Source organism: Mus pahari, chromosome 16, assembly GCF_900095145.1.
Source record: "Mus pahari chromosome 16, PAHARI_EIJ_v1.1, whole genome shotgun sequence".
Classification (NCBI taxonomy): Eukaryota; Metazoa; Chordata; class Mammalia; order Rodentia; family Muridae; genus Mus; species Mus pahari.
The window spans coordinates 43,228,646-43,247,620 of NC_034605.1; the positions used below are offsets into that span (position 1 = coordinate 43,228,646).

General features: G+C 40.9%; 1 protein-coding gene across 1 annotated transcript in view; it reads right to left on the reverse strand.

Annotated features, from left to right (window-relative positions):
* Ofcc1 (orofacial cleft 1 candidate 1) overlaps positions 1 to 18,975 on the reverse strand; it is a 278,420-nt gene that overhangs the window by 252,005 nt on the left and 7,440 nt on the right. Inside the window, exons 2-4 of the mRNA XM_021215991.1 lie at positions 18,881 to 18,947; positions 18,406 to 18,582; positions 2,424 to 2,510 (exon numbers count right to left, since the gene is read on the reverse strand). Coding sequence (XP_021071650.1) covers positions 2,424 to 2,510; positions 18,406 to 18,582; positions 18,881 to 18,947 — 331 coding nt within the window. The remainder of the gene's footprint in view (positions 1 to 2,423; positions 2,511 to 18,405; positions 18,583 to 18,880; positions 18,948 to 18,975) is intronic.

Below are 18,975 nucleotides of genomic sequence, written 5' to 3' on the forward strand. Positions count from 1 at the left end.
AGGGCTGAACGACAACCTAACAACTCAGCTAACTTGTCCCCCTAGTAGTCACTGGGGTGCACCCTTACCTCTCGGGTGGATTTAGGAAATTAGCAGGTTGAGATTTTAGAGTTCCAATTTGTAAGTGGTTTCGTTGTGACATTTTTCAATGAGATGAGCTGTTCCGCGTTCTCCTAGCCCACCACACTGACTCTTGAGGGACAGGTGAAAAACTGTCCCTGATTCTCAGCCCTCGTCTTGACCTCGTGTGTTTTGATGGCATCAGTGGTTTCTGCGCCATGAAAGATGAATCTGCTTCACCGAGAACTGGTCAAATCACCTTTGCTTTGTATTTGATGATGTGTAAGAACTTAGCCCAGGCTTCCACTAGGACATACACACTTGAAATCTGGTACACAGTTGTAGTTTATGTTGTCTGGATTGAGCCTGACATTAAGGAACAGCATTGACTGTCATTGTCTCTCACAACCCTTCATAAACCCTAGAGTGTTTTGTAAACCGTCTTCCCAGTGGTAAGGACCTAGGGAACAATTTTACACTCATATTATTTATATTTATATAACCGCAACCGGATTCAAACTTTAAAAAATGGATGGAATTAAAGATGACTGTGCTAAGCAAAATAAGCCAGTCTCTGAAAGACACGTATCCCATGCGGCCTCTCTTCTGCTGAGTCAGTACCTCTGTTTCTGCCTGGGATGATTCTCTTTCTGTGGCTGTGATAAATCATTGACCAAAGTCAACCTGTGAGGGAAAGGGCCTACGTGGCTTACATCTTCACATCACCATCCATCTTTGAGAGGAATCCAAACCAGAACCTGGAACACAAACTGAAGTGGAGGCCATGGTGGATGCTTACTGCTTACTGGCCTGTTCCTGTGGCTTATCCAGCTTGCATTCTTAGCCCAAAAAGTCCTCCCTGTCCAGGGGTGGCACTGCCCACTCTGGACTGGACCCTCTAACATCAAGTATTATTCAAGAAATTTCTCCATAGGCATGCCCACAGGCCAATCTGATAGAGGCAAATCCTCAACTGATAGCCCTTCTCCAGGTGACTCTAGATTGTGTCAAGCTGACAAAAAATTATCAGCACAGTGAAAACACACACACACACACACACACACACACGTACACATACAGACACATACCACATACACATATGCGCACACACATATACACACACATATATACACACATATACAGACAGACACACACATATACACACACATGCACACACTTATACACACATATATACACACACAGACACACATGCACACACACACAAACATACACACACATACACACATAATATACACATGTATACACACATGAATACACACTCATACACACATGTATACACACATATACATACACACATACATAAACACAAGGACACACAGATATACACACACACATACACACATATACTCACAGAGACAAGCGGACACACACACATATACATACACATACAGACACATACACATATGCACACACACATATACACACACACATATACACACATATACAGATACACACACATATACACACATGCACACACTTATACACACATATATACACACATACACACATAATACACACATGTATACACACATGAATACACACTCATACACACATGTATACACACATGAATACACACTCATACATACATGTATACACACATATACATACACACACATACATACACACGGAGACACACACACATACACACATATACTCACACACAAGCAGACACACACACAGAGTGGACAGAGGAACGGTAGGAGGAGACTACCTTTTATGGAAGCAAAACAATTCTAAAGGGAAGAACAAGAAACAATAGTACAGAGAAAGACAAAATATCACATATTTCACACAATTTGGGCATAGGAAAGAATGAGCACAAATTGAGGAGAAGGGATGGTGAAATAAAATGAATATAAAATAGAACTCTGTTATTTGTTACACTAAGAAATTAATCTGAAGAACCCCATGGAAGAAGGAGTCGTTGACATGTCTCTGTGCTTTCATGCTTGCCAGCTCAGTGAGCATTTCCTGCACTGGCTGCAGGAAGCTGAAGAGGCCATGCTTGACTGCAGAATGCTCCTTTTAAATTCCAAGAGCAGAGAAGCATTTGCAAAGTGCCGCTGTCCCTGGGACACATCACAACAGTCTCAGAATGGCACCAAGCCATGCACAAAGCAGCAGATGAAATCCGATCCCGCATCTTCCATCCCACAGGCTGTCAGTCCTTGAGAGCTCACCTCCTCGGCTTCTGCCCGTCACGTGGTGCGCGGCTGACACCTACCATTTAAATCGTAGCTACGAAACGAAACTGGAACCGCACGCGTGATCTTTGCCACCTCGTTTTCATGAATGGAAGAGAATATTCTGACACAAAAATTACATACTTAATTCTAGCTCACCCCGTCTGCTGACCTCCATCCGGCACTGCCTTGAGTTTATTTCCTCCTCCGTCACTGGGTCAAAGTAATTTCTGCTGTATTCATTTCCTGTGGAAAGTCCACAAGGTAAGGGTCAGTGATTATTTTAGAAGCACATGAACCTAATGTTAATTTTGAAATCAACACCAGCATGAAGGGATCGTTTTAGCTACTTTATAAGCTTAATTTCTTACAAGTCTTCAAGGCCTCTCTCTCCTTTTTTTGTAATTATCGTTTTGTAGAAGGTCAGAAGAAGTAATTCAAGAAATAAGTTCCTGCTGACTTTCTGCTGCTAAAAAGTTAATGAGAAAATTATCAAATGGAAGCTTAGACAGCAATAATTAAAAAGAGGGGGAAAATCATACCAACCTCCGTTGCATATATACCCAAGCAATGGGCATAACTGGGGAGGAATGGACAGCATGGACTCTTGATTTTATTTATGGGCTTGTGTCTTATTAAACATATCATGTTGTATACAGACACTTAAGAAAAACTTGGTGGCTGTTTTTTTTGTTTGTTTGTTTTGTTTAAGTACAAGAACGAGCCAAAGTTCCATGTAGAAAGAGAAAGGGGGAAATTAAAGGAAGGAAGAAGAGAAAGAGGAAGGGAAGGAAGAAGAAGAAACAAAAGGAAAAAAATGGGTTCTGGGGAGGTAGCTTGGTTAGTGAAGCAGCAGCTCCACAAACATGAGAAGCAGAGCTTGGATCTCAGCAGCCATGTGCAAGCTGGGCTGGATGTGCACCATGCAAGCTCTGGGGAAGTGGAGGAGCCTTCTGGCCTGCTGGCAAATCAGCAAGTGTGCTGAGCTTCAGGGTCAGTGAGGAAACCCCCGTAGAAAAATTAGAGAACAATTTAAGAAGACACACCCAACACTGGACTGTGACCTCTGTGTTCATGTGTGTGTATAACCACCCAGTGCAAACATGTACATTCACATGCATATACATACATCACAGGGGAGAAAAGGAACAAAGATGAAAGGAAAGAAAGAAGGAAGGAAGGAGAGATGAAGGGAGGGAGGGAGGGAAGGAGGGAGGATGGAAAGGAGAGAGGGAGGAGAGAGAGAAAAAAATAGAGGCTTGTATACATATATTGTATATCAATTTGAGTGATGTATAAGGGGGTAAAAACAATTTATTCAGAAATTTTATTCAGCATCAATAAGTTCAGCACCACACCTCCAAATTTCTCACCACCTGTTCCCCACTTACTCAGTCCTCAATAGTCACTGTCGCATCCACCTTGACTGTAATACAGAAAAGGATGTGCTGTCACAGTTCCAGATCAAGTCTTACACTTGCTACGCACATGCCTGCTGCTAGTAGTTGGCTCTCAGTAGGCCTGAGAAGAATTCAAGATGCCTCCAACACAGCAGAAGCCATGGGCATCGCAGGATGGAAACCTCAGCACTGACAGTATGACTTAGAGAGAAAGGAGAACATACTCCAGGGATGCTGGAACACACCACTGTGCATTTGCTTCGGTTCCCAAGGCTAAAGGAAGTTCTGATGTGGACTCCAATTCTGTTTCTAGAACAGCACTTTGCTTGCTTGCTTGTTTTTTGACCATCAGTCACCTTTCATTCCACTGATGTAAGTACAAGAACAGAAAACTTTGCTTTACTATGTGGTCTCAATAAAGATGAATAATTAACATGCTTTAATTTTGTTATTAATTTATCCATCAACAACCACTAGCCAGGATAAACCTTAGAGATTTGTTGCTGAGCCTCTCGCCTGCCATTCTTCACTGTGATAGAAAATTTGTTGGTCATTTTGTTCACTCACTTATTTTTCTCAACCCAGAGAGCACTAGGAAACCACTTCTAAATGCCATCAAAGCAACTCGGCTCTCTTGAAGCAAAGTTAGTGGCATGTTCTGTTTTATATTGCCACCCCAGTACAGCCATCTACGGAGACCCATTGCATAAATGCTTCCCCAATTTACAAAACTCAAGAGCTTAGCCCACCAACACAAGCCATGAGTTTATAATAGCAAGTTATTTGAAACTTTTGTAATAATAAAGTCTAGCAATTGTTTATGCAGCATCTATGTCATATAAGATATGTCTACTACTCTAAAGTAGATTTGGATACCTACAGACAGATGGTAAAGTTTCACATGGAAGCATGATGGTATTTTGGATCCAAGACTTGAACATCTTTGAATGTAATCTGGGAAGCTCCATTACACTCCCTCAGCCATCATGGAGTGGGTGTATTGGTACTGAGGCCTCCAGCCATGTCCATTTTCCTTCCATGTGTGGTGATGGGCTCTGCCCAGCTGTTCATGAGGGATGCCTATACTTTACTGGGTGGCAAGCTGCCTCCCTGATCACTTGGGGATCACTCACATGATTGAGAATCACCTTTAAGTTTCATGGATTGCTCCTGCAGTGTTCCAGGTGGGTGGGTAAGCATGTGAATTATATATAGTAATTCCCTTAGTAGTTCCCATTGTGGAATATCACATGTAGCTCATGGAAGTAAAGACATAGGAACTGTTTTGCCCATAACAAGAAGTTATTCTTACAAGCTTAGAATTGGCCTCCTTAGTATGCTTTTGTATGCTATTCAGATATTGTCTTTAAAACAAAAACCCTATGGGTCTTGCATGCAGAACACAGTCTGTCCAATTCCTCACACCTCCAATGCCCTTTGAGTGGTTACCAGCTCCTTTCTGTAAATTAAGTCAATCTCCAAATCAAATAAGAGTGAACTGTCCAGTATTAAAATGGTCACTCCCATCCATCAACTACTCTTTGTTTACCCTGACAAGTCAAACATTTTAACATCGTACGGGGAGTGAATGGTGTGGCTCCTGGAATCTGGCTTTGTCACGGTTCTAAAGCCCACTGCTAGTGTTTCACTAGACAGCATCAGGATTTAATCAAGTGGGGCATGTTTAGGACTAGGTAGATATTTCCAAGAGTTAGGTTACTAATAAGATGAATTCTTCCTCAACACGTCCTCATCATTCACAATATGCTTTTGGATATAACTAAATCATCTCACAGGGAAATGAAGAGACCCACTGAGAAATTCAAAGTAGGGCACTTAGCAATACAAATACAATAGGTTTTTTTTTTTTTTTTATGTGGCTGGTAGTTAACTCTCTGTGATACCCAGATAAAGGAGATGACAAGCACCCTTATGTGTGTAGGCATGCTCATATCTATTAAGGCAATTGGATACGACATGTAAAATAATAAATGGGTAATGTGGTTGTGTAGCACTCTTCATATCCCAGCATCCCTTGCAACTTCCTAATGGTGGCTGTTCGGGGTGGAGAATCATTGCCAGTTAGAATGTTTCTCATGTTATTGTTTTTCTGAACTGGCGGAGGAAAGCATTCACACTTGCCTTCTGCCCTTCCTCTCCTATCGGATTTTCCTATCATTTAACTCAGAGTATCCCGGAGTATAATCAGAGCTCTAAAACTACACCGCATGTGAACTTTGCTCAGGAAGCCATCCTGTGTGCACCCAAGCAATTCCCTGGGAGTTGTAAGAAAGAGAGTGAAATTACCCAGCCAAGGATGGCTTGTCCCTTGTCTCAGGGATGCAGTCAGTCCCTTTCTCCTCAACCGCCTGACTTCCAAAGAAAGAAAACTCAGAAGCAACTGTCTGCTACTACTGTGTGTGTGCATGTGTGTGTGTCTCTGTACACATGTGCGTGCGTGTGTGTGGGGGGGTGTTAGTTATTGGCTTTACTCTGATGCTTTTCCTATAAATCCACCTGTTTCTGCTCGCTTCTTACCACCAGCCACTCTATTTTCTATAATACACCATAAACTCAATACAAACAAGGCCGCCTGTGACTATGTAACTAAAGACATTATGTTCCATGATTATAGCCATGTAGCAACATTTTACAAATTAGAGCACTCTCTTAAATGTTAAAGGAACGAGGCCTGGAAAACCAAGGTTTAATTTGACACCTCTGGGCTTTCTAAAAATATTTGAGATCATATTTTTGCATCACCGTTTCTCATTTTGAAAATCTCATACCAAGATCTCAGCTCTAAATTTCCATGGGGCTGGACAGGTTAACTAGATCTATGAAACATGACTGAGGAAATTAGGAGGCAACAGAACAATATAGGCTGTGGGAGGCCTGCCAAATTCTATCATGATAAACCCCACTCATGGTCTGCACAAGCCTGGTGTGCAATGCCTTTGAAATGAAAGGCAACTCATGCTAATTCATCCCTTTCTCCTTCCTTTCTGCCTCCCTTCCTTTTTTTCTTTTCAGCACAGGGAATGGAATGCAGGGCTTCACACTCCTTAGTTCAGTACTCTGCACTGACCCACCTCACTGCCCAAAAACTATGACTTAGTCAACTAAAACCTTTTAAAAGCTAATGGCAAATATCAGTCATTGAGATGGCTACCCAACACCCTTACCTTTGTGAAAGTAGGTAAGATGAACTTAAGAGTGTCTTAGGGGTTCCTATTGCTAGGATGAAACGCCATGACCAGAGCAACTTGAAGAGGAGAGGGTTTATTTGGCTTACATTTCTATAGTGTTGTCTGTTACTGAAGGAATTCAGTGCAGGAACTGAAACTGGGCAGGAACCTGGAGGCAGAAGCTGATGAAGGGGCCATGGAGGGATGCTGCTTACTGGATTGTTCATCATGGCTTGCTCAGTTTGCTATTTGAAAGATCCCAGGACCACTAGCCCAGGAACTGCCTACCATTGGCTGGGCCCTCTCCGCATCAGTCATTAGTTAAGAAAATGTCCTACAGGTTTTCTCAGTTGAGGCTTCCTCCTCCTGGATAACTTTAGCTTGACATAAAACTAGCCAGCACAAAGGAATATCTGAGTTAAAGTTACTTTGAAGTTTATGCTGTATAATTATAATTTGAATACAGTATGATTCTGTTCCATGAGAACATGGTAGGTTTTTCGAAAATGCTGTTAGAGCAAGAAAGATATTACGTGAATGATGTACTGACGCCTGGATAATTATCAAGAGCCATTAGTTGTTATAGATCCTAACTCTAGAGTGTTCTGGGCTGTGGCGAACAGCTAGGAAAGCAGCACCTATAATAAAAGTTCCCCATAAGCCTTCATAATTCATAAATATTAGTGTTTCATATCCATTCATCCACGGTCATCGCAATTATCAACCTTTTTCAGAGACTACAAAGGTAAGATGAGTTTTCTTCTTTTTTCCTTCCAAATAAGCTAAATTATGAAAATGTTCATTATATACATTGTTTTGATATTAAATTAAATGTCCATTGATGAAAACAAATTTACCCTAATGAAGCCTTAAATGTAATTCATGCAGCATTCATTGCAAGAGCTTTGAGGAAGAGAAAATTATTCAATTAATGAGGTGGTAAGCAGAGGGTGAGGCCTGTGGTTAAAGTCTAGTGGCAGCCAGCATTTCAGAGTCTGAGAATGCACACCAGAGCTAGTGTCCTGTTAGACACATCAGCTTACTTGACTGCACAGCCTCACTTCCTTTCCAAACCTTGTGGGTATTTCATCTATCAGTGATTTGAAAAGCTAAATAGGGTAATAGTTGGAGTTTGCTAACAGGTTCTAATTAATTGAGCCATATTCTTCCTTCCCCCCAAGGCCCTCTCTAACGGGTAAACCACTAGAGTGCCATGAAGTGCATAATTGCTGCGGGGCTCTCTTCTGAGTTCCCCAAGGCAGGAAAACATCCTGTGCTCACTGGACCTGCCTTCCTCCGTAGAACTGAAGCCTGTCCCTGAGTTCCTAGTGCCAAAACAGGATGGAGCTTCCTGTGTGTAAGTAACTGTGGTGATTCAAAGGTTAAGTTTAAGTATACCTTATTCCTACACATATAAAAGACCTCCGAAAGTCATACCAAAGAAAGTCTTCCTTCTACAGAGTTTGAGACTTAGTAACATTCTCCCATGGCGTATTACCCCTCCTACTCTGAAATGCTGGCTGTCCTCAGACTTCACCCACAGCCCTCTCCCTTCTGGTTACGCATTCATTAGTTTTACCTTCTGTTCATCCCAGAGCTCTGGGAATACTTATGTTTACACATCACACTTAAGGCTTCATTGGGATTAATTTTTTTTTTGTCAATGGAAGCTTAATTCAATATGAAAACAATTTATATAATGAATCACCAGATTTAGTTTAGTCAAAATTAGTAACTCATTTCTAACAAATCTGGCAACTCCTGGGTGAGCTTTTTACCTCACGAAGTAAAATGACTGGGACTTTCTACCTTTTATAGGACTCCTGATCAATCCATCACAGGAAGGCTAAGAAATTTTATTTTCTGTTAAATTCTTTTTAACATGTGATAAAACATAGCCCAAAGTAATTCTCAATGAAATTGTTTGGAGACTAAGACATAATTTCTGGTGAAAACTAAGGTTATAAAACCTGTTTGCACTAAATGTTTTCCTAAAATGGAAGTAAAGCAATTGAAGTTAAGTAAAATCTCCGACCTAATAAAGATTCATACAGAATTGTATTGGCATAAAATAATTTGTATTTGGTTGAACAAACAAAGAAACATTTTTAAAATGTCATCAAATATTTCAAGGAATGGAGCTAAGTTATTTGGCAACCTGTCCCACTCTTAAGAGGTTTGCTGGTGCATCATTAGTATGGCAGGAAGAAAAAATGACATTTTTTTTTTCTGGTTCTGTTTATGTCACACAGCTGAGCTTGTATTAGGCAAGTCCCTGGATCTCTGTGCACAGCTCTATGGTCTACATTTCAGAACCTCTGTGTTTGTGAAAATTCATAAGCATCTTTATCACCATCCTATGGACTGATTCACATCCCATGGTTCACTTTTTCTTTTAAGTAGAGACACATACATTTCAGTGGCGCATAAGTCATTGAACTCATCTGTCACCACTGAACTGAGTAGTGTGGTGTATACCTGACCACTGAAGTGAGCCTTACAATATTCCGTCTTTAGCCAACAATCTCTGACAATATTTTCAAACCTACATCTTGGTGTTTCCCTAACATTAACTTGAAGAGAGAGTATAGAGGTGATCCTTGCTTGCCACCTAAAGAAGCAGTAACAGAAGGGCTGGAGAGATGGCTCAGAGGTTAAGAGCACTGGCTGCTCTACCAGAGGTCCTGAGTTCAATTCCCAGCAACCACATGGTGGCTCACAACTATCAGAATGGGGTCTGATTCCTTCTTCTGGCTTACATGAAGACAGAGCACTCAAGTACATAAACTATATGAATAAATCTGAAAAGGAAAAGGAAATAGAAAACGAGCTGGAAAGGAGGCTGAGTGAGGAATCTGCTCGCTGTTAAAGGGAGGGCTTGAGTTCAGCATCTTGGATGCTAACATGTGTCTGTGAACCCCTTCACTGGGAGGACAGAGTCAGGCAGATCCTGGGGGCTCACTGATCAGCCCCAAAGCTGAAAATGAAAGGCCCAAGGTCAGTGACTGACCCTGACCCAAAAGCTAAAATGGAGTGAGATTGAGAGAGAGAGAGCAAGTCTCTCCCTCTGGCCCTCACAACTGTACACAGAGGCAGCACAGCTGTACACACACATATGCAGGTCTGAACACACATGCAAAATAACAATGGACCCTTTGTTTCTTGGGTAAGTCTGTGTGAGTCTCTATAGCTAAGCAGTGACTTTTGAGAAGAAAGTGAATTAAAGTTTTGCTATTTTACTGACATTTCCAAACTTCCAATATTTGACTAAAATAAACTTTCCAATTGGAAAATTTTCTCAAATTCTATGATTCACCTAAAATAAGAAAAGGACACTTAAATTGTTTACATACACTTATCAGATATTGATGTAAATATTATCTCTGTAAAAAATCGGGTTTGTCTAAATCATTAGAATATGTCATCCTGTCCATCAAATATCTACATCAAATGTTGCTGTGTTTCAGTGAGAAGGGTGCTTTCCTGGGTATTTATTTTTAGTTCTCTAAATCAATGAAAAAGATTAAAATCACTTAGGAACCAAATAGTTTCTAAAGACACAAATTCAGGTCAGTTCAATAAACCTAAAGCAAATGATTTTCCTATATATTTCCTTTTTCTTAATAAGAGTTGAAATGTCCTGAAGCAAAAAAAAAATATATATATATATATTTTTTTTTTACACGTTCTATAAATTTTATACAAAATCTGCTCTCCATCTTTAGGGAAAAACAGCTATAAATGAGAACAATGTAAACCATTCTATACAAAATCACTTCTGAAATCACCCAGGTTATGTGCACTACAGAGGAAGTGTTTCACCGTGTGTGTATGTGTGTGTGTGTGTGTGTGTGTGTGTGTGTGTGTGTGTGCTCCTTTCAAGCTGGGTACTGAACACAAGTATCTGCATCCTATGTGAAACACAAACATTTGTATTCATGTGCAATGAAGACAAATTGAGGATGACAACCCTAAAACTCTAGCCCAGGTTTCTCTACTACTCAACCATTGACAAGCTCCTCAAGAGACCCTCACTTTTCCTGGAAAGATCTTCAGTGACAGATGCCCAGGACTCATTGTGTTTATCTTCTGTGGTCTGCCTATCATTTTCTGTCCTCACCATGTGGCCTCTGCCTTTCGGCCTACTGTTGAGATGCTACACACATCAAATCAAATCAAATGACCACACATCCATCATGAAACCACATCCTGAAACATCTTTATAAAGGCACATAAAAGAGCGGATGGAGAGATGGCTCAGCAGTTGGGAGCACTGGCATGGCTTCCAGAGGACCCAGATTCAATTCCAGGCACCCACATGACAGCTCACAATTGTTTTGTTTTTGTTTTTTTTGTTTTGTTTTGTTTTGTTTTGTTTTTCCTTCTGTTTCAGGAGATCTGAGACGCTTATACCAACATACATTCAGAAAAAACACCTATGCACATGAAATTAAAAACACACACACACATGGAAGAAATCACTTCCTGCTATTTATAAAACTGTAGCCATGCTAGCTCTCAGGACTTTAACACCGATTGTAGCTAATATCCTTTCTGGTTCAAGCCATGTTCTATGTAGCATCTGCATTGGTTTAGTCAAGTCTTGAACTCATGCCTTTCCCATGCACGTTCCATAACAGTGCCAAGGGAAGAGATGTGACTGTCTTATAGGTGAGTGGAGGGCTGACAAGGATGCTGGCAACAATCTGGTCAATAATCTCTCCCTAAAACTCAGGAATAAGTGCCTGAGATGAGACCATGGGGCATGAGCAGTAGACACAGCATTATGGAAATCACAGAACTATAATCCTAAAATCTTCTTGTCTCTGGCCCTGAGACATTAACACAAGGCCCTGTCATATGCCTGACCCTTTTAGCAGTCTTTCCCAGGGAGCATAATGCTGTTCCCTGGAACAGAAGGCTGAATTCAATGCTGAACTCCATCACAACACTCCACTTTTTACTCCAGTGGCCAAGAAATATTTCCGAGGAATTCACCCAATATCTAGAGAAAATTATGTTTCTCTTTTTAAAAAAGCAATTCTTGTCCAATTGCTAAGATGCCAAACCATGTCATTGATTTATGAAAACCTATTTTTCTAGCTCATTTATTCTTCTATTTGAAATCTCTGTTCACAGTAGGCCACTCTAGCTCACATATATTTAGACATACTCAGTCCTAACTCGTAGTTTAACTTAATCAGCTCGCCTGGGATCAGTTGTAACAACTGTGTTGCTTTTATCCACAAAGTGCATGAGTTTTGGGGTGCAACTCAGTGACTCAGCCGTTGCTCAGCGTATGCTAGATTATAGGTTTAGTCCCCCCAAACATAAAATAAACATGTTTTAGATGTCACATTTTCTCACATTTTGGAATATGTACATATACTTTATAAAATATTTCAAGGATGGGACCAAAAACTAAACATGAGATTATTTTATGTTCTTTATTGTACAGCTCTATTAAAATTTTATTTTGCATCTTATTTGTATATTTTACTTGAGAAAAGTCAGTTCTCTTTTTTACCATATAGACCCTAGAAATAGAGCTCAGATTACCACATGTACCAACAAGCAGATTTCCCCACATGTGTGTCTCTCTGTCCCTTGATTATAATTGTATGTAATACTTTTAGTGAGCATATATTTTGACAACAACCCATCATATTCAGATTATGTATTCTCAATATTATATGTTATGATGAACACACACATATACATACACACACATACAGATGTACAGGCACACACATGCATGTGCACACACACATGTGCACACACATGCACAAGCACATACACAATGCAAGTGTGCACACACACACACATGTGCTCACACTTTTTCTTGTTTGTCTAATGCTTCTAGAGTGCCCAATTTAAGAAACATTATTCATAAAGTACTTATACAAACCTTGTGTAAGGAAACACAGTCTTTGCTTTTGGGAAGTATTCAACTAACTGATATTAGCCAGTTCTAAATTCCACAGTTCCCATAGTCTGATCTTGCTGCTGGAGTATGTCTGGGGATCATGGAGGTCCTATAAGTCTACTTTCTCACATCTGTTCCTACACATGGAATAATGCCTGAAAACTAGAAAATATCCAATAAATGTCCTCTTCAATAAATGAGATCAAAATAAAGAGATGTATAAGGAAATTCAGTGTTATCCATAATTTTAAACAGAACAGTGCAGAAATTATGTCCAAATAATTATGCCTATACCATGTCCTCTTCTACCACAGCTTGTTTCCATCAATAGTGAGATGTGTTCAACACATAATTCTGGACATATGAACTGCAGTAGATACTAAGAAAATTCTTGATTAATTCATTTATTTTTTTTCCTTTGTCATGCTTTGGCTTCCTGTCACCAATTACATTGTAATTTCTTGTTCCCTTTGCCTGCATGGATGTCTATATACTACCTGCATGCTATGCCTGTGAAAGCCAGATGAGGCCATTAAATCCCCTGGAACTGTAGTTACAAAAAGATGTAAGTCACCATGTGAGTAACTGAGGCCACCTTCTCCAGAAAAGCAGGTGCTGCTCTTGACTGCTGTTGAGGCATCTTTCCAGACCCCTGTCTTGTGTAGGCATGATGGGTCAATAACTCCAGAGGCCTGTCTACTACCGCAGAAGCCAGGAGGGCTTAAAAGAACCTATCCCCCACCCTCTGTCATAAACCCAGGATGCAGGAATGTAGCCTAGGCAGGACCAATGGAACTCTCTCGCCTAGAGCGGAGAGAACAAACATGATAATCACTCATCACAGCAGGGAAGGCTCTACTGGAACATGACTGTGCCACCATGAAAGTCACTGTACTTCAAACTTCCTAACCCTGCAGGCAGGTTGGTTTCTGTCCAACGGCACTGTCAGTTCTCTAAGCTCATGGAATCTTTCCATCCAAATCAGTCGGGAATCATTGGTGTTGTTCACCATGAAGGAACTCTCGGTACAACCTGCTTTTACTCTAATACCCTGACAGCCCAACTGCCTCTAAGGGAGATGCTACCCTGAGATGTACAGCTGAGGATCATGGGAATGATGTCATCCTGGATGTCAGTGAGAGACCCTAGAAGGGTGTTCTAGGCATCCCTTTTTAACAAATAGAATAGTTTAGCCGGCCTATTATTCACCAGAGTAATTTTAGTTCTTTCCTTTTCTCTCTTCCCCATACAGTCTGGGTGAAACTGAAGTATTAAAAGAAGTTGAAAAAAATAAACACAAAACTGCCATTTACAATGGCACCACCCACATAAACTGAGCTGCCTGCTAGGTACTCTCTCCATACTTCTTACGGCTTCTCCCCGTCTAACCTCCTTCCATGGCTCTTTCTTGTACCTGGCCCAGATTTCATTTTCCTGCAATTTAGAATGGTCTTTAACTGCTTTTTAGTGTCACCGTGTTATATACTCATAATGGTAAAGATGATCTTTCTATCTACCCAGTCTTGGGCTTCACCGGCTTAGGAACCTGTGTCACTACCTTGCTCTCTTTGAAATCCTAAGCAGCTGTGGCTTCTCTACCGCTCTCCTTTTCAATATCTGGAATCCTCAACCTCTCTTCCTCAGAACTCTAGTTACTATTAGGCTGGCACATCACCAGCAGTGAGCAAAGAGGATGATGGACAAGGATGTTGGGACCTGAACAGCAAGCAGTGTGCACAGAAAAGAAGAAAACAATGCTGAAGACAGGCAACCTCAGATGATGTATGTGCAATTCTCTGGAAACTCAATGGTGGACTCATACATCTGCTAACTATCTCTAAAGGAAAGACCAGTAGTCACTGAAAGAATATGAAATCAGCTTTCCCTGGAAGCTGATATGCAACAGCAGAGCAGCTCTAGGTACAGCAAGAGCAGGCAGGATGGTCTGAATGTCCACCTTCTACCCCGATTTACTTACCATTCACACCACACCAAAATGCCTAATACGAACCTAGCACACACTTGACAACACACAGTAGCTTTCCTTGAGAACCTCTTACTAGGAAGCTTATGAGGATGTCTTCACAGCGGGAGGCACAAGTAAATAAGGAGGACATCCAAACTGTTCTAAAATCTTAGCGGACTATCAAGGAGCTGTCATCCCATCTGTTTCTGGAGCCAGATGCCTTTGTTACTTGGCTATTGCTATGACAAAACACCATGACCAAGACAACTTATAAAAGAAATCATTTAATTTGGGAGTTATGGTTCCAGAGAGTCAGAGTCCATGACCATCATAGTGAGGAGCATGGAAGCAGGCAGGCAGGCAGGCAGGCAGGCAGGCAGGCAGGCAGGCAGGCAGGCAGGCAGGCAGGAAGGCAGGCAGAAAGGCAGGAAGGCAGGAAGGCAGGAAGGCAGGAAGGCAGGAAGGCAGGAAGGCAGGAAGGCAGGAAGGCAGGAAGGCAGGAAGGCAGGAAGGCATGCAAGCAGGCATGGCACTGGAGCAGGAGCTGAGATTTACATCTTGAGACTAGACCATAAAGTAGAGTAAGCTAACTGGAAATAGAATGGGCTTTTGAAACCTCAAAGCCCACCCACAGTGGCATACCTTGTCCAAGAAGGCCACACCTACTAATCTCTTTCACACAGTTCCATCAATTAGGTATCAAAGATCTGAATATATGAACCTCTGGGAGCCATTCTCATTCAAACTACCACAGCAGGTGTATACTGATTCACAACTCTCATACTCTGCTTCTGGGTTTAAGCCATAATACATTTAAGATCTTTTCTTATATAAAGTTTATTTTTAGAAAACCCCTTTTCTAGACTTTCTCCTTCAGACACTATTTTTAGTCTAATAATTTTATATATCCTTGAGATAGCCCATGTAAATAAGTAGCATTGGAATCTGCCATCATTTACAATGGTTTCCTTTAAAATGCATTGTTAAGGGGCAAGTGTGCTGATATGTACTTGTAAGATGATAATTTGTGCTAATTACAACAATATCACGGGGGGATGTATGGCTCTTCTCCTTGTCTAAGTAATCGCATTGGCAGACGGTCTAAATGTTCTTAAAGTTGTTTAAAAAGGAACGTTGTGTTCTATGCTATCTGGCAGTTTCTAAATTCACATATTTAAAATATTCTTCCTTGTTCACAGACCATAAAATCGCACATCTCATTTGCAATTGAATTTTTAGAGGCTCTCCCAAAGTGGGGGGATGAGGCATCAAATGCACTTTTTCTAAGTTGGCTGTGTTCCAGGACAGACATGGTAAACCCCTCTCTATTTCACTGTCTGACTAGATTGGTACAGATGCTAAACATTTCCTGAATTTCCCCATAAAAACCTTTTCATCTTTGGTTGCTTCCACCTGGCTTTACTTTGGATTATAGCTTTTCTCTGTTTTCCAGAATCAGGCCAACTATCACTCATGAAAATTATTACTTCGCATGCCCATCCTTATCTCGCTGAGCAAGATACTTAGTTCATGGACAATTCCCAGAGACTTGAAAATGGGGACTTGCTAGTGTTGAGATCTGAAATTATATACATATTTTTTTTTTTTTTTTTTGCCAAAGGGAGGGAAAAAAAAACACAAAATACTGGACATTTTACATTGATTGTGGGTTGATAGTATGCTATTTTGACGATGGTTAAGAAGATGTTTTTAAAGTTAAATCACTTTTATTAAGTCATTTTATTAAGATAACTCATAGAAATTTAAAAGTACTACAGTGACTCATGTTATATAGTCTATATTTTTTTTTCTTTTGGCTAACACTTGCCAGTAATATGTACTTTTACCTAAAGGACATATTTACCTGTTTCTGAATTAGGTAACAATTTCTTCCAAATTAAAATATTCCCTCCTGGAGGGAGAAAGGAAGCTAATGAGACCTGGGAAGTAACTATCTCTTAAGTCTCAGCAAGTTACTGAAACCGGTGACAATGACAACGCCCCAGCCCAAGCTTACAAGAAAGGTAAACAACTGCTGGAGAGAAGAGACTCCCTACTGTGCAGAGCTCCTTGGAGGAGGATCTCCAACCTGTGAAGCAGTCTTCACACACTGCCAGGAGTTCCAGAGTTTCATGATTTGTTATCCATGTGGGTCTGAGCTTTTCAGGGAGGCAGATACCTTCTTCTTTAGCAGCAGAGTTCCAGTTTTAGCATGACACCTGTCTCCTTGCGAACAACAACTCCTAGACTCTTTTACATCTACCTGTGGACAGGGAACTAATTTCCAGTAATATATATATATATATATATATATATATATATATATATATATATATATATCTCACTGCCTTTACTCAGCCTTCCCTTTCAATGCTTGGAACATAGAAATGCTATTGAGTGACTTTTTAGATGTTAAGTAAAAACAACAGTTTAGGAATCACAAGGTCTTGATCATTGTTGAATTTGTTGTCTGTAACACAACTCCTGAGATATGTGGGGATCTGCTGTGCACACAGCAGCCAATGTATGGCTAATATATCATAGATATTCATGGATTTACACTGTTGCTAGCCATCCATCCTCTCACTGGGCCATGGGCTTCCAAGAAAAACACTTGTATACACCGTGCAACGAAAGGAAGAGCTGAACTAAATCTGTTTGATGTGAACAGAGATGATATGATATGATTGCAGAGGGAGGCAACTGCTAAGCTGGCAGAATTTCCCCTGAGCCTCAGGAGTTAAACATCACAAGCTAACCTACTGGGATATGGAGGGCCTGCTCTGTACAGGTGGGAATCATGATGAGCCTGCTAAGTGGGACCAGCAGAGAGCACATCTGCACCAGCTCATGCTTCATTACTTCAGAGTTTCCCCTCAAAAAAGCTCTTTGGTCATTAAATTCTGATGTCTTCCGGCTTGTTCGGGATAAAGATGAGAGCAAAGACAGCAAGTTTTAATGACTTCTTTCTTTGTAGGTAGAGGCTTATCTGAGCTTAGAAGAAATGCAGCTCCCAGGGCAGGAAGAACAGCCATGGGTATTGCAAGAGAGATTACAAGGAGAGAAAATTTTCTTCCATAGGCAGTGATGGAATCGATGACCAGAGAGACCCCTCAGCCTGAAAATAAAGGAGCTTTTCTTTGCAAGCAAATTACTACAAGGGGATTCTAAATATTACAATATTATTTCTTCATTTATTTGGAAATTCTTGCCTGTGTTTCTAGAACCTATACAGAAAATATGATCCCACTAAAGGGAAGAACAGCTACAGTCTGAAGCCCAAAATGAAATATCAACCTAGTTCTCGACTCCATTCGCCTGGTGACATTCTATAGGCAACAGTGTCAACCTCCAAGGCCCAGTCTGCACCATAGCCAAGAGTCTTAGCATTCGGGCAGTCATTGCAGGACTCGTTCATCCTAACTGCCCAAAGAAGAGTGAATTCATTCTTTCATGTCCTTCACCCACAAAGCTGTGTGTGTGTGAGCTGTACCCAAAGGCTGCACAGGTCCTCAGCTGCATCACCCCGCATCCTAGCCCAAACAAATCTTCCACAGAACCTGCGTAGGCACACTGAGTGGAATGCCAGGTTCCTGTTCAGGATGCCCAGGCCAGATGAGAAGAACAGCAAGTGTGAGTGTGATCAGGACTGAAGTCAAACCTTTGTGTCCCACTGAAGCTGGCAGCCTGGATTTTTGTTGATGAGCTGCAAGGGTGTGATCCAGCATGTCATGTCTAATAACTTTCTCTTTTGGCATCTGATGCGCGGAGAGTTCTGGGCTGTTCATGTTAAAACCTGGATTCCCGGCACCTTCGGTTGATTCTGTGTATTCTTTAACTAGAGCAAAACAAGGAGGTCAGAAGATCGCACAATAGGCTGATGGATTCCAGAGCTAAGCAGAAAATTACTCTCAGTAATTCTTGTGCAGAAAGACTCAAGTGTATCGTCCTCAAATGTCACCAAAACAGAATTAGGTTAAAATTAACTCTTAAAAAAAAAAAGAATAAATGATTAAAATAATTACAAATTGCACCCTGACAAGCTAGAGCAAAATTTCGCCCTCAGCCATTTGTCTGTAATTAGTTAATTAATCCTTACACAAATTATGAGCAATAGCTCATCAAGCAAGGCTCACCCATCAGAAATTCAGCCGACGTGGATTTCTTCTGCTTAGTTTGCTTCACAGCCTTCTGCTGAAACTTCTGGAGGGAAATTGTTAAATGAATAAAT